Raw genomic sequence first — 21,329 nt, forward strand, 5'->3', positions numbered from 1 at the left:
TGTAACTCGACAGGGTGCGAAGTCCTCTGTGCCGCCGGCGCCGCGGGTCCGTGGCGTCCGCGGGGACCCCGCCCCCGCCCCCCGCGCGCGGCCCGAGCCACCCGGTGGGGTTTCGGCGCGCTGACGTGGGCGGATCAAAGAGACTGCCCGCGCCTTATAAAGCAGTTTGGGCGGCCGGCGCCGGAGACCGTGCGGCGCGAGGAAGAGAGCCCGGGCGAGCGGGCGAGCGGGCGAGCGCAGGCCCCGACAGCCCGGCGCAGCCCCCTGCAGCCTGAGTCCGCGCTACAGGAGGTCCTCGCGGAACCGGAGCCGGCCGCCGCGCGCCGGGATCCCGGGCGTCGTTCTGCGGCCGCTGCGCGGAGAGGGCGCCCTCGCCGCCTGCCCAGCCCGGAGAGCGCTCGGGGGCCGCTGGGGGCCGCGCTAGCCGCTCCACCGCCGGCCGGGGCAGCGGGGCACTCAGGGCGCGCCCGACGAGCGCCCCAGGAGGTGAGCAGTGGCCGCGGGCAGCGCGCGGGTGCTCAGCGGGGACCTGCTAGGGCGGCGGCGTCCGAGTCCGAGGGCGACGGCGCGACCCCGGAGGGTGCCGACTCGCGGGTAAGCACATCAAGTCCTCCCTCCACACCTCCTTTCTGCGGTTCTCCGAGGAATCCCCTGGAGGAGCGCAGCCGCGGGGGCTTGGGGGGCGCGGGCTTTCCCGGCTCGTATGCCGGAGGTGGGTTGTGCCAATTGTGCGGGCCGCTGCCAGCCTTCCCGGCCCAGTTCCCTCGATTCGACCCTCTCCCTCCCACTCGGCCCGAGAATGAGGTCATGCCCGAGCCATCCCGGGGGTGGGGGACTTGGATCGTGCGGCTGGGCAAGAGGGTGTGTGTGGCGGGGCGGGAGAGGGTGGCCAAAGGCAGAGACCTACGGCAGCTCCTACCAAATTGGGGGTGGGGTGGGGATGGGGGCGGACGCCTCGCTTTGAGACCGACTCCCCGAGGCGGCGGGGGAGGGGGAGAACTGGGACTTTGTTTACAGACCTGAGCTCCAGGCTGGGGGTTGGGGAGGAGGAGAGTCCTGTCCCGGGACCGAGGCGCATCTGGAGCCGCCGCGAACATCTGGCTGAGCTCGCGCACGAGCCCCACACCCCCCACCTCCTGGTGCTGAGGTATCTCCGTGACCCTGAGTGTCCTTAGGCTCTCAGGGTCCGGCTCCAAAGGGGTGGCAGGAGGTGCCCCGCGTTCTCCCACCCCACCCTTCCCATTTCCAAAATAACCCGTCTCGCGGGTGACCCGGCGCGTCGTTCGCAGCCTAGCAGACAGATTTCGCAAGACTCCCGGCTGGGGTCAAAGCCGGGTTGTGAGCCCGGCCTAGCTTCGCGTCGCAGGTAACCTTGAAGCGGTCGCTCGGCGTCACCGGCTCGGAGGGTCGGCTCTGCCAGCTGCGCAGCCCGAGGCTTCAGGCCCGGCCCACGCCGACCTTGCGCGCGGCGTGGACACTCGGCCCAGAGCGCGGTGCCCGCTCCCGGCTCAGTGCGAGCTCATCCCGGTAGGGGAGGCCCGGCGTGGCTCCGCCGGCTTGACTCAGAGGGGCGGCCGCCCTAGCGGCGGCGTTTCCAAGGACTTCCAGAGCCCAAGCCTTATAACCACCTGTTGGAGCGGGTTGCTGCTACTGAGCTCACGGAGCGCAGCCCGGGAGGCCACTTCTCTCACCAGCTGCCAGCGGAGTAGCTTGGGCCCTAACCCCAGCGCGGGGAGGAAGGGACAGCTTGTCTCTCCCAAAGGCGCTGCGCTTTGACGCGGGCCCACTACGCGCCTGGCCCCAAGGGAGCTTCTGCGCTGGGGCCTGAAGCAAGGGGTCGAGCAGTTCGGGGCTGACCGCGGCAAGTGGATGTCTTATAGAACGACCAGCGCGGAGAGGGCACTTAGCCTCCTCCCATCCCCAGACCGGGACACCGGGGCCCAGGAAGAGGAGGGGACTTGCCCAAAGTCCCACGGCGCGGGAGGCAGCTGCGGATCCCACCTCGAACCCCGGCGTAGCGCCCCCTGGCGGGCCGGGGGCTCCGGGAAGCGAGTGCGCCCTGACTCGCAGGGCGCAGGCTGAGGGTGACCCAGCAGCCCGCGCCGCTGTCCTGGACGCTCTTACACGGGACAGGAATAATCCGCCAGGACTCAGAGGGCCAGGCCAGGCGCTGCCTCTCCCAGCAACGTGCAGGGGTGGTGGAGTGAGAAGCCCGGGATCACCGGGCCTCTCAGAAAAAGCCTGGAGTAGCTGTAGGCCTGGGTCCCTGTTTGCTGTGACCAGGGCGGCCCCTCCTCTCTCTGGGAGAGTTGAGCTGGACACGGATTCCCCGCTGTGAGTCCGCACTCTCCTCCGCCCTCGTGCACTCCCTTCCTCCTCCCCACTCAGGAATGCAGGGCGCCTGGCGGGGGGTGGGGGGGAGAGCCCACATTTCGGGACGGGGTGGGGGCGAAAAGAGACTGTGGCTGGAGTTTTGATCCTCTCCCCTCCCCCCCCCCCATTTCCAGCCGATATACTTCTCGTCCTCAGGAGTGTGGCAAACTTTCAGGGCCATAAAGACAAAGGTTTTGGATGCAGGCTGGGTGGAAGGAGGGGGCTCAGTTACACCGAGAACCCCGCTGAGACCCCTAGCCTTGGACTCCGCACGTTTGTAGTGAGCGCCTCCGTGTTAGGCGCCTAGCGGGAGACTGGGAAGGAGGAAAAAGAAACGTAATTCAGGGTTTTCTCCCTGCCTCCTGGGTTATGCCGCAAGCCTTCAGAAAACTGCGGTTTCAAGTCTGTGTGTGTGCTTAAGGCACACACGTACACGCACACACTACACAAGTATACGTGACAGTGGAAACTCAGGCAGAGAGGGGAGCTCAACGACCCGCAGGCTCCTGGGAGGCTTGAAAGACTTAGGGAGATGTGCGGTCAAGTCCACTCCCTTTTTTCGTAGAAGGGGAAACAGCGTGGGAGTGGTGGAGAGCTCGCCCAAACTCACACAGCCAGATGAGAACGCCCCCTTCCCGCTCAAGCGCCCCCTGTAAAGAGGGCGCCTCCTTTTCAAACTCCCCGGGCCCTTTAGAAAGGAATCTCTTTCTTTGTCTCTGCTCCTCCCCAGGGGTGAGGGGCTGGAGAGCTGTGTTTGTCTCCGGGAGAACGCTAGGTGTTGGTAAATTTGGGAGAAGCTGGGAAGGGAATTAATGAGGTGAGAATGAAGAGAGGGAAGACCAAAAAAAAAAAAAAGAAGAAGAAGAAGAAGAAGAAGAAGAAGAAGAGGAAGAAGAGGAAGAAAAAGGAAAAAGCCCGAGAAGCGGCCCTGCGACCTGCGGGCGGGCGGGCCGGGTAACGGTTGCTCCGCGGCCCCAGGACGCCCCCTGGCGGCCAGAGGCGGCTTCGCGCCGGTCCCGTGAGTACTGCTTAGCCTTGGTCAGGCTGTCCCGCCTTGGCTCCGGCCTGGGCACCAGACGACACTCCAAAGGGGGGGTGGTGCGCTAGGCGGGGACTTGGAGACTCGCGACCACTGTACAAAGACCTTTGTCATTTCATTTCTCATCCCCCCTTCACTGATGCCCAGAGCAAGCCCCTATTTCCTAGTCTTCTGACATCAGCGAACTCACAGGACATCTGGGAGTAGAACACGGGGCATGGACCTGCCGCTCACTGGATAAACGACGCCCTTCCACATCCCCCGGCCTCAGATTTCTCATCTGTGAGATGGGGGCAGTGATGGTACCTATCTCACAGGGTTGCTGGGAGGAGCAAAAACGATCATGAACTTCCTTTATAAAAGGCGAATTGTGTCTGAATCCCAGATCGAATCACAGTTGTGTCCCTAGTTTACAGAGGAGGTAAACTGAGGCCCAGCGGGGAAGGAGAATTGCCAAGGCCCTCCCTACTCACTAGTAGTTAATATTTTGCAGATAACGCAGATCCTGGGCCCGCCATCTGCCCGCGCGCGCGCCCGGCCTCGGCCCTGATCCCCTTCCTCCTTTCCTTCCCTTCCCTCCCGAGGTCTGTTTGTGCCCGGCTGCTCCCTCTGCCGCGGTCTCTGACCGGCCGTCTCCCCCTCTCTCTCCGTCTCTGGTCCAGTCGCCCCTTTCCCTGCCCGCCGGCAGCCTGGATCCCAGCCTGGGGCCGCGCTAGGTGGACACACCCTCGGCCGCGCTCGGGCGACACCTAATTTGAGCCAGACGCCTGCGGCGTCCTGGGCTATGCGGGGCGGGAGGCGACGCCCGCCGCGCGCTCGGCCTCCCGGGCGGGACCCCTCCTTTGTAATTTGAATAAAACGCCCCCCCCCCCCCGGCGGCCCCCGCCCTGCGCGCCGCCTTAACCCGCCGCCTCGGCTCTCCCCGACTGCAGGCGGCGTGCGCGCAGGACGAGCGGCTGTGGCCGCGCGCGGCGGGACTTCGGTGCAGCTCCTCCGGGGTGCGACCCCCGAGCGCGCGTGCCGCGCGACCATGAGGGCGCGGCCGCGGGTCTGCGAGGCGCTCCTCTTCGCCCTGGCGCTCCAGACCGGCGTGTGCTACGGCATCAAATGGCTGTAAGTGGAGACCTCGCGTCTACGCAGTCGGGCTGTGGGACAGGCGGCTGGGGGCAGCGGCTAATGTGAAGGGGTCCCCTTGGGGATCGGGTGAGCGTACCCAGACCCGGGAGCAGAAGTTGGCTTGGGGGTCCTGGGCAAGTCACTGTTCTTTAAGCCTCCTTTTCCTACTGTGTAAAATATTGTCCTTACCTCCCCGAGGGTTGTGAGGCAGGAGCGAGACAGGGCGTGGGGAGCGACAGCACTGCCCGGTCGGTGCGGCTGAGCGTCGCGCAGGACCTCCACCGGGGCAGATGGAAAAAGACAGTGTGGTCAAGGGGCCCAATCGGGAGGGTCTGTGCCCCTGCGCGCCGGCCTGCTCAATATCACGTTTCCTTGTCAGTTTCCTGACCCCTCCACCTGGGTGACCTTGGGGAAGTGTCACTCAACCTCGGGGAGCCTCAGTGTCCTCTGTCAAAGGAGGGAAGGAGTCTCTAGCTCACTCAGATCGGATGAGAAGCGGATCAGATGCTGTGCACATGTGAAGGATATTCCTTTAGCTAGAAATTATTAATGGACCGGTAGGTGGGAGACAGAGGCTCTCTTCCCTCCCGCAGAAGGGAGTGCGGCTCTGTTCAGGGCTGTGGGCCGTGCAGGGGGGCGGAGAGAGGAGTAAAACCCAGCCCCTTCCTGGAGGAGCCGCCCTCCGGGCTGGAGGAGAGAAGCCCAGGCCGTAAATAACTCCCAGGCGCCCTAGGAGTGACCAGGGTGGTGGTGTGGGGTCCGGGGGGTGGGGGAGACTACCTGGTGTGGGGCACGTACCTGGGCCCCCCGGGGTGATCTGTGAGCCATGGTGCCCCTAGGTAGGGCCTGAGGAGTCTCTGGGACTTCGATGGGTGGGGGCAATGGGGAGGAGGGGACGTCCAGGATGTCCAGAGAGGTCTGGAGTTGGGGGGTGGAGAGGGAGCCACGAAGATAAGACAGGCAGGGACAGATTATGGGAGCTGGGGAGGGGCTATGAGGAAGGTGCTTGGATTAGCTGCAAGACAGGGCGATTGTGGCTAGGCCACCAGCAAACAGTCCTGAGGTCACTGGCCCTGCCCCTCCTGGGGCTGAGTTATCGATTAATTGGTGATTCAGAAGGGGGACCCCATCTTCTTTCTAGCATTTCTTGTTTGCAAGAAGCCTGGGCTCAGTGGCTCTTCTCAGCTGCTTCTGATTAGTTTTGTGAGACGTCAGCCACCTTCTACTGCGGGTGCCTGGCACTGTGCCAGCTGGTGGGACCCTCCAAGCGTCCAAGCCCTCCTTACTAACACCACACCATTGCCAAAGGACACTAGGAGCGTCAGAGGCCAAGAATGAGGCTTGCTCCTAGAGCACTGTGGGGGACGCTGCTACCATTCCCACGCCACAGCAGGAACGCTGAGGCTCTGACAAGTGTGCGGCTTGCACGAGCCCCCATGTGGCATGTGGCCGGGGAGGGCCTGGAATAGATGGCTAGCTAAGCCCAACATCCATGCCGTCCCCACTGCACAGTTTGGGCTGCTGCAAAAATGGATACAACTCAGTGTCTGCCTTACAGGAGCTCCTCTCCTTGGAGGAGATGGACATGTAAAAATGCAAAGTGGACTTTGGGCTGTGTCCTAGGAGAGGGAGTGTGGGAGCCCAGAGGAGGAGCGCGGATAGTCCCATCTAAGGGAGGTGACTTTGGGCCGGGCTTCAAAGGGTAGGTAGGATTTCGATGGCCAAGGATGGAATGCAAAGCAGGCATCTCGGCAGGAGGAACAGCAGGGACGAAAGCAGAGAGGCAGGACAGTGCCCAGTGGGGAAACAGAGAAACCAGGAGTTATAGGAACCCGCTTGTAAATCCTCAGACTCTGTTCCAAGAGCTTTTGTCACTTAAGTTTGATAATACTCTCATGAGGTAGGTGATATTCTTACCACTAGCATTTTACAAATGAGGAAACTAAAGAACAGAGGTTCAATTACTGGTCCAAGGTCATACAGCTAGTGAATGGTGGCTGTGGGATCAGAATCCAGGCAGATGGGCTCCATTCAGCCAAACCCCTTGACAGTGGTTAAACTCTTGCTGGAGCTGAAGATATAGCGGGAGACAGGAGTGGAGTTTAAGCATAACAACTGTGTGTGTGTGTGTGTGTGTGTGTGTGTGTGTGTGTGTGTGTGTGTGTGGCCTTGTTACATGCCAAGCACTGTTCTGAGAGAGAGAGAGAGCGAGAGTGCACAAATGGAGGGGGGGAGGAGAAGAGGGAGAAGCAGGCTCCCCGCTGAGCAGGGAGCCCGATGCGGGGCTCAATCCCAGGGCCCTGAGATCATGACCTGAGCCGAAGGCAGATGCTTAACTGACTGAGCCACCCAGGCGCCCCTGTTCTGAGCACTTTATGTATATTGTTTCATTTGAATCTCTTGACCAGCATGGGAGGTGGGTTCTGCTGTCACCCCCGTTGAACAGAGCAGGAGATGGAGGCGTGAGGGGCCCCTAACTCACAGGGTGTCACAGTTAGTAGGCAGCAGAGGCAGGATGTGGAGTTAGGGGGTCTGGTTCCGTGGCTTCTTGGTCGCAGGGGGCCATGGGACAGTTGGAAATAGGGAAGTGTACAGTGGGGCCAGGAGGCTGGGGGCTCACCCAGGAGACTCAGCTGTCCCAGCGCTGTCCCTGGGGGTCCTGCTGCCCTGGGCTTCAGAAAGCAGCTGAAGGTGAAAGGGGCATCTGACACAGAAACTGAAACCAGATGTGGCTCGGTGGCGCAGAATGCCCACCTGTTGGGAACCTGGGCCTCAGCCTGAGCTTTGCCAGTCCATAAGCCACGAGCCATGCCCCAGGCAAATCAGTAGCTTCTGCCTCTCTGAGTCTCAGTTCCCTCATCTCTAAAATGGGACTGAAAGAGCTCTAGCCTGGGATCTGGGATGCCTGGGTTCTGGTTTGGCTCTGCCTGATGGGCTGTGTACATGTCTGGGCAAGCCTTGCCCTTCTCCGGGCCTCGGTGTCCCCACTTGCACAATGAGATGGGGACACTGAGGCCCAGCAAGGGCCAGTGACTTGCCCAAGGTCTCACGTTGGTTGAGTGACTGAGCTGGAGCTGAAACCCAGGTGTCTGGCCCCGAGCCACTCCCAGGAGAACCCTCGACTCCCAGATGAGAGAGACCTTGACCACCACAGTGGTATCCTTGGCACAGGCCTTGCTTGTGAACTCTGTTCCCTTCTGTCCTTTCTTCTACCCTCTCCCCCATGTCCCCATCCCCTGATAAACCAAAATGTTTTCAATTAGAGGTCTGCTGCAGCGAGGTAAGCCAGAGGAGATGTCCAGACGGGTAACTCCCCCGCCTCCTGCCCTAATCCTTGATTACCTCCCCAAGGGGGACATAGTTAGAAACGGTCATTACCTCTAATTACCAGATGACCACATTGCCCTCCACAGGGGTGGACTCCGCTGCCCCCTGCTTCCAGATCTCCCAGCCTGCGTGCTGCGGCTGGCCGCTCCATCTGCCCTACTCTCTCCAGCAGTTCCTCACCCACCAAGGCTCTCCAGGATGCTTCCTATCTGTCCTCTGCCCTCCTTGGTGGTCCAAGCCTCATCTTGGGGTGGGGGGTTCCTCACTGGGGTTTCCCCTAGCACCTCTTCTTACCCCCAGCTGGGGAGGTGGAGGCTGGGTGACTTCAGAGTGGGACAGACGGATACCCAGAGTGGCCCAGGTCCCCAGGCCAGGAGCACAGAGCACCCCCAACTTTGGGGCCAAAGCACGTGGCACTGAGGAATTGGCAGCGCTGAGCTCCTCTGGAAAAGCCTGGGTCTTCATTATCCACTGCTGGGCTGGAGCAGGAACCCAGGGCAAGGACTCGGAAGGCAGCCTCACTGCCTGAGTGCCCACGGCGTGCTCCCCGGGGCTGTGCCAGGGATTTTCTCGAATATCTCCTATCACCCTTCCCACTGTGAAACAGAAAACTGGCACGGAGGGGAAGGAAGAAAGTTGGGCCAGGATGAAGGGCTGAGCGGGCTCCGGACAGGCTGAGTGTGGGCAGCCCCCAGCCCAGCAGAGAGGGGGCCCAGGAAGGAGAGGCCAGGTCTGTGGGAGGATGGTGCCAGTTGAAGGCGGGGCATCCGGGCCCCGGAGCGCCCCTGTACAAAGGGCAGGGTGTAGTCATCTCCCAGGCTGACCCCTCTGTGAGCATGGGATGGGCCGTGAAGCAAGAGGCTCTGCCAGCGGGGGGGTGCCCTGCCTCCGTGGGGTAGTGCATCTGCGTGTGTGGGTAGTGTTCACTGGGTGCAGGTGGGGGGCTGTACCAACTAGGAAACAGGCTGCAGGGATGGCATCTGCCTCTCTGTGGCCACACCTCACCCAGTCTAGGCTGCAGGAATCCAGACCAGAGATTCCCTGAGGGGTCCTGGCCTAGACAGGCCCCCAGGGCTCGGAGGGCCAGGGAGGAGCGGATGGCTCAGTGTAGGTCAAGAAACCATGCCTAAGCTCTGCATCCAAATACACCAGACATTTCCTTGCTCATAGTTTGGAGGGTAGGGACGGGCCGGAGGTAGCAGTGAGGAGAGGGGGCCCTATATAGCCATGATTGATCTGAGGCTGGGTCGTCCCAACTGGACTGCAGACATCAGGCTGGGCCCACTTGTCCTGGGTCTGCTTCGGAGTCATAGGATGGGTGGGGCATATGACGGAGAGTGAGAGGCAGGGGCAAACTGACTTATTAGGACTTAATGTAGTTCCTAGTATCCCTCTCAGCCCCTCCAAGACCTCTAGGAGTTCCCGTTTTATAGGTGATGCTCGGAGAGGTGCAGCAATTTGCCCAAGATGAACAGCACATAGAGGGCAGAGCTGGCACTAGAACCCAGGTCTTTTGACTCTCTCTGGTCCAGGATTCACCCGGCAATAAGCAGAGGCAATCCCATGTATGAATGTTCCAGATGTTTTATATGCATTATCTTATTAAAGTCTTGCCCTCACCTTTTGAAGTGGGAATTATCATTTTCCTATAACAGATGAGGACCATGAGGCCCAGAGAGGTTGGGTAACTTACCCGTGTCACACAGCTGTGCCCTAAGCCTGGGCTCTTCCCTGGGCCAGCCCACGAGCTGGAACATCTGGATCATTGCCTTATAACTGTGGATGGGTCTGTGTAGCCATTAGACTCAGGGCTCCTTGAGGAAAGGACCTGTGTCGTGTTCATTACCAAATGAGTTCAGGAAGAGTTGGTGCTTAGTAAATATTTCTTCCACAAGTAGATCAAGTTCATTTATTCATTTAGGTACAGGAGCAAGGGGAAAGGTATTCCTGGGCAAAGGCATGGTGGTAGGGCAGTCCCCCATCAGAGGAGCCAGGAGTCTGGTATGGCCAGATGTTAGAGCACACCAGGGCCAAGGACGAGACACTGGAGAGGTCTGGGGGACCTTGACTAAGTGGGCGCAGGTAGGAAAAGACCACCGGGTCAGTGACTGTAGTAGCTTCCCTCCCTGAGCACTGACCGGGTGTGTCAGCCCTGGGCAGAGCACACGAGGCCCACCAAGTTACTCCCCCAGGTAGTGCTGAGAGGTTGCTGGCCTAGGAGAGGCCAAGTGACTCGCTCAAGGTCACAAGGGAGAATGACAGACCCGGGAGTCTACCCCAGCCTGTGCTGTTCTTTAGCACGTTGCTATGTCCCTTGGGAATCTCAGGTGGGGGGGTTCTGGGAACTTGGCCTCACTAGGTCTTAGCCCTGACCCTGGGTGAGGACTGTGGTGGTGCTCACAGCAAGCGGGTGGGGGTGGGGGGGGCAGCACTGTGGCTGCAGTTTGGCCCCTCCCCCCCTCCCCCGCCCTGCTTCCGCTAGAGTTTCTGCTGGCCTGCTGAGGGCTAGCTGGGTCTGGGGCAGGGGATGAGTCTGTGCAGAACCCTTTAAGGCTCTTGGGGTCCCTGTAGCCTGCACTTAGATTAGGAGCTGCCTGATGCAGCCTGCTCCTTGGAGAAGGCCCTGGGAGAAACGTGCGTCCAGGATGGAGCCTTGCAACCCCAGTACCTAGAGCCAGGATCTGGGAAGCTCCTCGGTGCTATAATGTCACCAGGGTTCATAGAGACCCCCAGGCCAACATTTCCCAAAGCATGGATGAGGTCAGCGTTTCTCAAACAAGGGGCTTTGTGCTTAGCCACCTCCTGAGTTAAACAAAACCAAGCCTGTTGCTTTGCTGTGGGACTTCTCAGGCAGGGCCTTTAAAATGTGAATGTGCTTCAATTACTCTCCAAAGGGGGACAGAGTATATCAGGTTCCCCCAAATGTGCTTATGCATAGATCCCGTTTTTCAGAGTATCTCATTGGAACCGATTCTGGGAAATAGGGTTTACAGGTACAGACCCTGAAGCCCAGAAGAGGACAGTGATTTATCTAAGGGCACACAGCAAGTTCATGGCCAAGTCTGATTTATCACAAAATTGAGTGGCTCCTTAATCCTTTAATAAATTCTTTGCATGTGTGTGGGATTTTACAGCCCAATAAATGACTTTAGTAATTACATGAAGGGATGTATGGTAAGCTCCTAACTCATATTGTGCATCTAGTAAGTGCTCAGGTAATGGTCTGGATTCTGAGGTGACTGTAATAATCTAGCATGTAGCGCGGTGTCCGGCACATACAGGGGCTCGGCGTTGACTGCTGAGTAAGGCCTCGCAATTCACAGCTGTGTGAGAACTAAACAAGGAAGCAGGTGTGAGTGCTTTGTGAGCTGTAAAACTGTTTATTGTTAGGCTAATGATAGTGAAGCGTAGGTGGGATGGAGGTCATGATCCTGCATTATGAATGAGGGCCTGGCCCAGAGAGGGACAGTGATGTGCCCAAGGTCACAGGGAGCTGGAGGGTCTTAGTTTAGTGCGTCTTAGCTTCCCAACTCCTTCCAGCAAAGGCCCCCACGCCCACTGAGGGAAGGCTGGGACCAGAGGGGCAGGTGCGACGTGGCCCCTCACGCTGTCTTTCCTTCCATTGGTTGTTGCCCTCCGGTGGTGTGCAGGGCGCTGTCCAAGACCCCGGCGGCCCTTGCGCTGAACCAGACGCAGCACTGCAAGCAGCTGGAGGGGCTGGTGTCTGCGCAGGTGCAGCTCTGCCGCAGCAACCTGGAGCTCATGCGCACCATCGTGCACGCCGCCCGCGAGGTCACGAAGGCCTGCCGCAGGGCCTTTGCGGACATGCGCTGGAACTGCTCCTCCATCGAACTTGCCCCCAACTACCTGCTTGACCTGGAGAGAGGTAGGGAGCCGGCGGGGGCTGCCAGGGCCTGCGGAATGCGTGCAGGTGGGGATGGATGAATTCAGGCGTACATATATGTGTGTTTGGATAGGTGGGTGAATTCATGGCTGGCTGGCTGGATGTTGATGGCTGTGCGATGGGTGGACGAGTGACTAGGTGGGGGATGGACGGGTGCACAGAGAAGAAGACAGGTGTGGATGGATGGGTGGCTGAAGTAATCACAGACGTGGGTATCCAGGCCTGAATTGATGAGTGAGTGAGCACATAGTGAGTGAATATACCAGTGTAGGGGGAGCACAAATGCATGTGTACCCTGATGCATGAAGCAAGGGTGGATGCAGCCCAGGAGGCTCTTGGGAGGGGAGGCGGTAACACGAGGGCGGGAGAGCCCCCTCCTCGGGCAGACAGGTGGGCACAGGTCATTCTAGACCGAGGTGACCGCAGAGCTGTGAGATGCACAGCGGGAGGTAGCGGCCCCACTGTCCGGAGCAGGTGCCTTCCGGGGTGGGTTTGGGGGTTTCTGATGGGCAGAAGGGCCCCAGCGGGTCTAATCTCTCCCCTGCACGGTAACAGCTAAGGTTTGTGGAGCACTTGACAAAGCTTCCTTCCTTCCCAAATTATTTGAACTCTAGAGGAAGCCTGTGAGGTAGGTATTATCATTCCCATTCTATAGTTAAGCAAACTGAGGCTTGAGAAGGGGAGGGGACGTGTGGGGAGCTAAGGCGAGGGCACCCTACAGCAGAGGCACGTTGGGCTCCAGATTGGTTTCCCGAGGCTGCTGTGACAAAGCCCCACAAACAGGGGCTTCAAACAACAAAACTGGATCTTCCCATAGTTTCAGGCTAGAAGTCTGAAATCAAGGGGCCGGCAGGGCTGTGCCCCCTCCGATGACCGCGGGGGGGATCCTGCCTTGCCTCTTCTTAACTTGCGGTGGCAGCCAGCAGCCTTGGTGTTCCTTTGCTTGTCGTTGCATTGCTTTAGTCCCTGCTTCTGTCCCGTGGGGCGCCCCCCTGCCACGTGTCTCTGTATCCACGATTCCCCCTTCCTGTAAGGGCACCAGTCATTGGATTCGGGCCCACTGTGATCCAGGATGCCCTCATCTTAGTTCCATCACACCTGTCAAGACCTTGTTTCTAAATAAGGTCATGTTCACAGGTACCAGGGGTCAGCACTTGACCCTATCTTTTTGGGGGACAAATTTCAACCTACAGCTGGCTTTTTGCACACTCATGTGCCCCTCGGGGACAAGTTCTCTGAAGAGTAGCCCCTAACACTGAGCACAGGGAAGCAGGGGCAGATCCAGCATCGTGAGTGTGTGGGAGCAAGGGTGCCTGTGGGTGTGCGGGCTTTGCGGGCCTCTGGATGTGGGAGTGAGTTTGCGAGTGAGTGTTCAAGTCCGCTAATGTATGTGTGGGAGAATGGGTGAGCGACAGATTAATGTCCCTAGTGCTGTCCTCCCCCTGGTTGCAGCCCCTGTCCCCTGCCGGCCCCACCGAGGCAGGCAGGGGCTCAGGAGGAGGCCCTCAGGCCCAGGTGGGGTCTTGTCCCAGGGTCACCCGCGCCAGCTGACCCGGCACCTCCCCACAGGGACCCGGGAGTCAGCCTTCGTGTATGCGCTGTCGGCGGCCGCCATCAGCCACGCCATCGCCCGGGCCTGCACCTCCGGCGACCTGCCCGGCTGCTCCTGCGGCCCTGTCCCAGGTGAGCCACCCGGGCCCGGGAACCGCTGGGGAGGATGTGCGGACAACCTCAGCTACGGGCTCCTCATGGGGGCCAAGTTTTCCGATGCTCCTATGAAGGTGAAAAAAACAGGATCCCAAGCCAATAAACTGATGCGTCTACACAACAGTGAAGTGGGGAGACAGGTAACCACCCACCCCCCCCACCCCAGATGGTTGTGCTTGTGCCAGTCGGCCAGGAAAGGGCCACCAGTGTGCCTTGATGGAGTGGGGGGCGGGCGGCGGGCCCTGATCCACCCACACCCATGTGCTCCCGGCCCCCCCTTGGCTCTCCCCTTTCCAGCTGCTTGGGGCTTGCCAGGCTCCTCCTCCTCTAGGGGGTCCACCAGGATTTCAAGTGAAAATGTTGGGTGGAGCAGAAGGAACACTGGGCTAGGAGTCAGGAGCTCCGAGTTCCCGCCTTGGCTCTGGCACTAAACTGGCTGGGTGATGTTGGGCAAGTCACTTCCTCTCTGGCCTCAGTTGTTTCCAACTATAAAATGGACTGGCTGGGTGCGCTCTAGTCCCCGTTGGCCGTGTTCCTCAGGCTCCTCCCGTGGGGCCTCCGGCTGAGGCTGGGTGTGGGAGGAGGCGTGGGGAGGGCTGTGGGGCAAGAGCCTTAGCCTCTGGGGTTGTCTCCTTGGCCCTAACGAGGATTCCCGCCCAGCTCCAGACTCAGATGGCCCTCAACATCTGTGACTCCCCGTGTCTCATTAATTACTCACCTCATTCCACAGAAGGTTGGGATGAATGCATAAGTGAATGAATGGACCTTTTTATCTTTAGAAAATTAAAAAAAAAAAAACGCTTTATACCAATCTGAGCACTGTGAGCGCTGCGGTGGTGCCTGATGAGTTTTCTGTCTGGTGGTCCACAAACCCCCCCCTGTGAGGAGGGGCTGCTACCCCCTTACACACGGGGAGCGGGGGGCCTGAGGGGCGGAGCATCAGGTGCAGATGGTGTCTCACGGTTTCCTGCAGGCCCAGCAGGCCCATTGTACAGAGGCAGCAAGGGGGGCAGAGAGAGCTTAGGTGGCTTGGCCAAGGATGCAGCCCAGGTGCAATGGAGCCCAGGTCTGTGGGACTCCCAAGTCCAGAGGTTTCCACGTCCTCACCTTCCTCTCTCACTGGGCTCCCTCATGGAAGGATTCTAGGACGTCCAGGCCACGTTTGGACAGTTGGGGAAACTGAGGCCAAGAGACACTAGGGGCCTGCAGCGGTAGTTTTACCTGTCCTTGATGATTCAAAAGTACCTTGATGCCCTTGGGAGGTCGAATGTGCCCTGCAGGTGGGTTCACCTCATTCCTGTGCTCTTCACAGGCTTTGCTGAGCCAATTCCAGATTCTAGACCCAGTGGACTCCCTCATTCCCCACTTCCTGGCACCAGTGAAGGAGAGGAGCCCTGGGACCTTGCCAGCTCCTGCACTAACTCACCGAATGACTTTGGGCAAGTCTCTGCCCTCTCTATGCCTCAGTTTCCCCATCTTTCTAATGCAGGGGTAGACCCAGGGGACCCATAAACCTTGCAGCTCCGCACAGGAGGGCTGGCCTGGGCAGAGGGATCCGAGTCTTGTGTGCCAAGAAGCAAGGGTTAAAACGCAAAACTTCACTGCCTGCAGAAGACATTTATCTAACTCATGCCCCTCAGGTACACCTGGGGAAACTGAGGCCTGAGGAAGATGATGGGACAGAGTCATTTCGGAAGCCGGGACTAGAGTCTCCCCAAGCTCCAGAGCCCAAGCCTCCCGGCTCCACCACAGTCGGTGGTTGACTGTTCACTGATTTTTCAAACCAGTGTTGATTTGATTTTTAGAGTTCACAGAACCCTTTCATCTGCAACCATTCTGCAAGGTAGCAGTTACGTGTCTGCCCTGCACAGAGTAGGACAGAGCTGCTGACTGGTAGGGGGGGGTGGGGGCTGCTGGGGGCCACCAGGCAGTGGAGGGGAAGGGCCAGCCAGGCCAGGGCATACACCCCCATGCACTTACCTCCTGCCTCTTTCCCCTCCTCCTCCCCCCTCCTCATTTCTCTCCTTCCTTCCTTCTCTTTTTTCCCTTTCTTCCAACAAGCATTCAGTGAGCCCCAGCTTTGTGCAAGAGAAAAGCGTGGAACAAGTAAAAGCCATGGCTTTGGGAATTGCCTTCAGACCTGAGTTCACATCCCGGCTTCAGGATTTTCTAGCTGTGCAACCTTGAGCTTGCGACTTGGCCTCCCGGAGCCTTTGTTTCCTCTTTTGAAACTGGGGAAAGTAACGATACCTCCCGTGAAGGACTGTTATGATGATTAAGCCATATTATGTTTTCGGGCACTTGACATCTGTTACCCCTGCAAATGCCACTCCCTTCCTGTCCCTGCCAGCCACCCCCAGGCTAGGGAAGGAGCCGAGAACCTGCAACAGTCCCCAGCTTTAGAGCCAAAAGCTCCCTCACCTGAGGCCCAGAGTAGGCGATGACTCCCTGAGAGCACCCAGCATGTGTGGGGGTGGGGCAGGGTCCCCGGGCAGGCCAGGGAGAGGGCTCTGGCCACCCAGCCCAACGCCCTCCCCTGTCTGCAGGCTCTGCGCGCCTCTCTGGAAATGAAGTGTAAATGCCACGGGGTATCTGGGTCCTGCTCCATCCGCACCTGCTGGAAGGGGCTGCAGGAGCTTCGGGATGTGGCTGCTGACCTCAAGACCCGCTACCTGTCGGCCACCAAGGTAGTGCACCGACCCATGGGCACCCGCAAGCACCTGGTGCCCAAGGACCTGGATATCAGGCCTGTGAAGGACTCGGAGCTTGTCTATCTGCAGAGCTCACCCGACTTCTGCATGAAGAACGAGAAGGTGGGCTCCCATGGGACGCAAGACAGGTAAGGCCCTGCTGCCACCCTGGCAGGAAGGGGTCAGCTCTGCTGACAGGCCCCACGCCAGTGCAAGGCCAGGCATAGAGCCTCGCCTCAGCTGCCATTTGGGGGTTGGAGTCCCTGCCCGGTTGAGGGAGGTGTCCCCAGGAGTGCGGAGCAGAGGTGCCAGGGTCCGGGGGGGCCCCCAGCAGAGCTCCTGGGAGGGGCTGCTGGGGAGTGGAGGCTGGTGGGGGACCCCTCCTTCCCCCTGGTGGGGGAGATAGGGAGAGACAGGACCACACTGGGAGGCTGGCAGGGACAGAAGCTGCCCCGCGGAAGACAGGTCCTCATTAAGTGTCAAATGAGTGAGTGAAGGGTCAGTGTCGTCTAAGCCGCTGGTTGGACAAATAAGGACCTGAGGCACAAGGGCTCAGTAGCCAGCCCATAGCCGCGCAGGGAGTCTGCACAGAGCTGGAGACAGAGCCCGGGCGCCTGCTTTTCAGAGGGCCCCCAGGAGCAGGAGGCCTGCCTTGAGGACAGACAGTGTCCCATGTCCCCTGACGGGCACGCGCCCACCTCCCGGGCCCCAGCTCTCTCTCCCCTTGGTCCCCAGTTTCAGAGCCAGGGCTGGGGCCCCATCACTACCGCCAAAGCTGGCTCAGGACAGGAGAAAGAAAGGGAACCCAGGTGACTGCAGACCTACTGTGTGCCGGGGCGGGGCTGGTGAGGATTCAGGGCAGCAGTATTTCCCAGAGATGGCTCTGGGGGAAGTTAGTCCTGAGATGCTATAATAGAGACAGTCCTGCAATCAAATGTGAGTGGGAAATTCTCTTTGGCGATTCACAAAGCATGAGAACATTTTAAAGGCTCGGAGGAATCCCACAGTAAAGGATCTGCCTAAGCCAACGTTTCCCAGAGGTGTTTGGCTGTGGAACTCTTTTATTAAGGAGCCCCTAATAGCATTCCACAAAACTAGTGTTCTGCGGGGTTAAAAGAATATTGAACCAGAGCGAGGGTGTCTGAGAACGTGTCTGGCACATAGTTGGTGCCTGGCCAGCATTTGCTTCCTCCGCAGCCCCCGTTCCTGTCTCCAAGAGAGGGGGGCTGGTTTGGGGGGGGGCTCCATCTTCACAGGCCAGGGCAATAGGCTCTGCGAGGAGGCCCTGGCTCCCATCTGGAGGCCAGATTGAGGGGGGTCGGGTGGAGTGAAGATGGAACCAGGTCAGGCCCGGGAGACAGGAAAGAGCGAGAGTCTGGTCTGAGGCAGCCAGGGTGGGTGTGATGAGGATGGGGTGGGGGCAGAAGGATTCTAGAACCCAGAGAGGCTAGGGAAAGCCCAGAGCACACAGAGGGCCTCCCCGGATCCATGGGAGGATGTGTACACGCGCGTGTGTGAGGGAAGGCTCGTTCCCACCCCGGCGCCACAGTTTCCTAGCTGTGGGACCTTTAGCGAATCCCTTCACGTCTCTGAGGCTCAGCCTCATCATCTGTGCAATGCAGAGGGTACCACACCCCTCAGAGGGGTGGCCAGCCAGCTCCAGTTACACTTACGGGGCAGCTCCTCTGTGCTATGTCAGTCCCATGGGAAGGGCTCATCAGTGGTGCTCTCTCCTCCCCATCCCCTAGGCTGCCAGGCCTCTGCTTTCCCAGGGCCCCCCACTCTGCTTGCTGACCAGGAGGCCCCATCCTGCAGCACCAGCTGCCTCCCTTGCTTTCTCTGAATGCCTCCTTCCCACTTGCCACCAGGTTGCCTGCCACGCTCAGCTCTCAGCCATTCCTCTGAAGATGGGCTTTTGCAGACATCTGTGTGGGTCAGCTTTTCCTGCAGTAACAAACAGCTCCAAGATCTCAGTAGCTTACAACCACAGACTCTTTCCCGTCTATTTATTACGTGAAGCTCTGGCAGGCATAGGGAAGGGGGAGAGACAAGTGGTTGGATTGTGACAGAGGAAAGCCCAAGGGTGAGGGGAGTCTTGAGGTGCCCTGACTCAGCCTGGACATCGAGGAAGGCTTCCTGGAGGAGGGGGAAACGTGAGCTTTACTAGGTGAGGAGATTTGGAAGTACAAGGGGCTGGAGGGAAATGAGCTTCGTTAACTGTAAGAAGCATGTGCTCAGGTGGCACCTCTCTAGAGGCTGGCCCCCTAGCTGGGGACAGTGCCCTGCGGCCCTCCTCACATCCAGCTTGGTGACCTGAGGCCTCAGCAGCAGTCAGCATTCCAAACCCCGGTCCTCTTGTCATGGTTCTTTCAGCGGCCCCTGCACTGATGAAACCTTCCCTGGGCCCCTGGCTCTTTCTCCAAGTCCCACTCTCCTCAGTGCCTCCCCCGCCCCAGCCCCCTGCAGATCTTGTCTGGTTCTGGGGTTGGAGGCCAGGTTTCAGACACTGCATGTCAGGGATCTAGAAATAAAAATGAAACTCTTCCCTCTTCCACCCTTTCCTGGAGGAGTCATCCGGACACCTCCAGGATATGGCTGAGGGGCACGAATGGTGTTGAGTGACTAGACAAAGTCACCTTTGTTAAGTGGCTTGCCTTGATTCACACGGCCAGTAAGTGGCAGTGCTGGGGCTTGAACCCAGGTCTGTCTGCCTCTTGGGGCATGTGTTCTTCCGCTGTTCCTTCCTGCCTGGAACTGTTGGCAGCCCTGACCTGCAGGCCACGGTCACCTCCTGACTCTCCTTCCGGACACCACCCCCCCCCCCTTCCCACCCCACGGCCTCCTCCCAGACCTGGTCTCAGCCTCTCTTTCTCTGGCCTCCCTACTTCCAGCCCTACCCCTTCCATCTGTTCTCGACTCTTAGATTAGGTCCGGTCCTGTGCCTTGTCTTCTCCCACAGGAGTGTGATTCGGGAAGAAATGCAGCCCCTGGAAGCCTCTGGGTTGTCTGCCGTTAGGGTAGGGAGAGCGTGTGCTAGACTTGGTTTCAGGACCACTGAGCTTCAGCCCTGCTTGCCCACAGACTCCTGTGAGAACTTGAGCAGGCCTCTGCCCTTTGCTGAGCCCATTGCCATCTGTACAATGGGCATAATAATCCCACTGACCCAAAGACGCTGCGTGCCTCCTAGAAGATAAAATACTGGCGGGAAGCGCCTGGCACATAGGGGCAAATGGTTGATAGAGGCTGTCTCTCAACGAACAGAGCGCCCCATACTCACTTTGCCTCGCCTCCAGTGCCGTTTTGTCTATTCCAAAATTGTCCTGGGATTCTCAATGTAAAAACGATCTTTACATTTGTTACAATATAATTCAAGAACGGATATGAAGACAGGATCATTAGAGTGGTTTGAGGCTCCTTCCCGTATTTAGAAGTAGAAGGAATAGAAAAAAAAAAAAAAAGACACCTCCAAGAAAACAAGCCACTCCCATCATTTTGATACATGCCTATTAGAAATCTGGGGGAAAGTGAGAAGTACCCTCAGGGAAAGGGATTATTTACAATTCCCCCAAGACCAAGACACCTTCCAAGAGGAGCTGTGGGGGCAGCCCGAGGGCAGCGGGAGGCTGCGGGCCCCGAGTGGGGGGAGCGGGCCCTCCCTGACTGCCCCTTGCCCTCCCCTCGCCCCCCCAGGCAGTGCAACAAGACGTCCCATGGCAGCGACAGCTGTGACCTCATGTGCTGCGGCCGCGGCTACAACCCCTACACGGACCGCGTGGTCGAGCGCTGCCACTGCAAGTACCACTGGTGTTGCTACGTCACGTGCCGCCGCTGCGAGCGCACGGTAGAGCGCTATGTCTGCAAGTGACGCCGCCCCGCCGGGACCCTCGGAGCCCCGCCCCCACCAGGGGCCCAGACACACCCCGGGGGATGGTCGCTTGGGGATCCCAGATGCCAGGCGTGGGAGGTGGCTTGTGCTTGGCCTCCACTTGGAAGCTGCCGGGGACAGAAGGCCTGGCCACCCTGGAAGGAGGGCCGGGACATCAAAGGAAACCGACAAGATTAAAAATAACCTGGCAGCCGGAGCCCGGGAGGGCCCACTCGCCGCCTTCCAGGCCGCTCTGAGAAGCCAGGGGCCTGGGGTTGGCAGGACTGGTAAGGACTTGACCTTTCACGGCCAGAGACGCCAGCCTCCCGGGAAGGGAGTGGCCGGGTCTGCCTGCCCTCATCAGAATGTTCTGCAGGCCCTGCCCTTGAGACCCCCACGGCTGCCCCCAGGGTCTGAGCCTGCTGGGCCCACCACATGGAACCACTAGCTTGGGTTGTAAATGTTTTTTTTGTTGTTGTTGTTTCGTTTTGTTTCTTCCTTTGGGATGTGGGAGCTACAGAAATATTTATAAAACATAGCTTTTTCTTTGGGGTGGCTTGCCTCAGTTCCTCTTTATATATTTTATATATATATAAAAATAAATATATATAATGATCTCTATTTTAAACAAGTTTTTTAAACAGCTGTATGAAATAAACGGTGAGAGAACCCCAGCCCGCCCCTCAGGTCTGTGGCCTCCTCAAGTGAACTCGGAAGGTCCCAGGGCTGGGTGAACTCTCGGGTTTCCAGGCAAGGCGGCTTCCGATTGATGTCCCTAGCCCCCCAGCTCCGGCCCTGATCTCCCCGTAAGATCTCTTGGTCAAGGGCGAGGACAGACGTCTTGAAACATAAACCCAGCTGGCAGATTCTTTGTTCCTCAGGGACATACACGCAGGCGGGCGCGCATAGCCTGGCTGTGTCGTCAGACCTGCTAAGCTAGCTTCCAGAGAAAACCTACTCCAGGGAGCCGGGGACACAGACCTCAGGGAGGTAGTGGCAGACCCAGGCTCCTGTCAGCCCTCGTGGGTGTTCCGTGTGACTGTGGGCGAGGTTCCCCCCCCCCCGCCCACCCTCTGTGCCTCAGTTTCCCCATTTGTAAAAGGGGGATGGCGAAGATTAAGGTTGGTGGTTGGGAAAGCCTCCCCCCCCCCACCTCTGCCTGGGCCAGGCTGGCTGCCCTGGGTGTGGTGAGAAGTGCCTCGATTCCTGTTCTGTGTCAAAGGTGGAGCCATGGGGATTTGCTCTCTTTATGGCTGTGGAGTGTGGGACAAGGAGGGTCAAGAAGGTCGCAAAAGCATTTGCCCGGGG

The 21,329-nt window shown here is 59.1% G+C and overlaps 1 protein-coding gene across 4 annotated transcripts; it reads left to right on the forward strand.

The window, feature by feature from the left end:
* The first annotated feature begins 203 nt into the window (after positions 1 to 203).
* WNT11 (Wnt family member 11) lies at positions 204 to 20,588 on the forward strand. 4 transcript variants are annotated; one of them, XM_027579777.2, is made up of 6 exons: positions 204 to 594; positions 4,345 to 4,525; positions 11,506 to 11,741; positions 13,329 to 13,606; positions 16,013 to 16,305; positions 19,847 to 20,588. In XM_027579777.2, the coding sequence occupies exons 2-6, from the start codon at positions 4,443 to 4,445 to the stop codon at positions 20,019 to 20,021; spliced, it is 1,065 nt and encodes a 354-aa protein (XP_027435578.1). In that variant the 5' UTR covers positions 204 to 594; positions 4,345 to 4,442; the 3' UTR covers positions 20,022 to 20,588. The 4 variants fall into 4 exon arrangements, with proteins under 4 accessions (XP_027435578.1, XP_027435581.1, XP_027435579.1 ...); XM_027579780.2 differs by lacking the exon at positions 204 to 594 and adding an exon at positions 1,101 to 1,147; XM_027579778.2 differs by lacking the exon at positions 204 to 594 and adding an exon at positions 2,209 to 2,334.
* Positions 20,589 to 21,329: the final 741 nt, after the last annotated feature.

Source organism: Zalophus californianus, chromosome 11 (genome assembly GCF_009762305.2).
Source record: "Zalophus californianus isolate mZalCal1 chromosome 11, mZalCal1.pri.v2, whole genome shotgun sequence".
Taxonomy (NCBI): Eukaryota; Metazoa; Chordata; class Mammalia; order Carnivora; family Otariidae; genus Zalophus; species Zalophus californianus.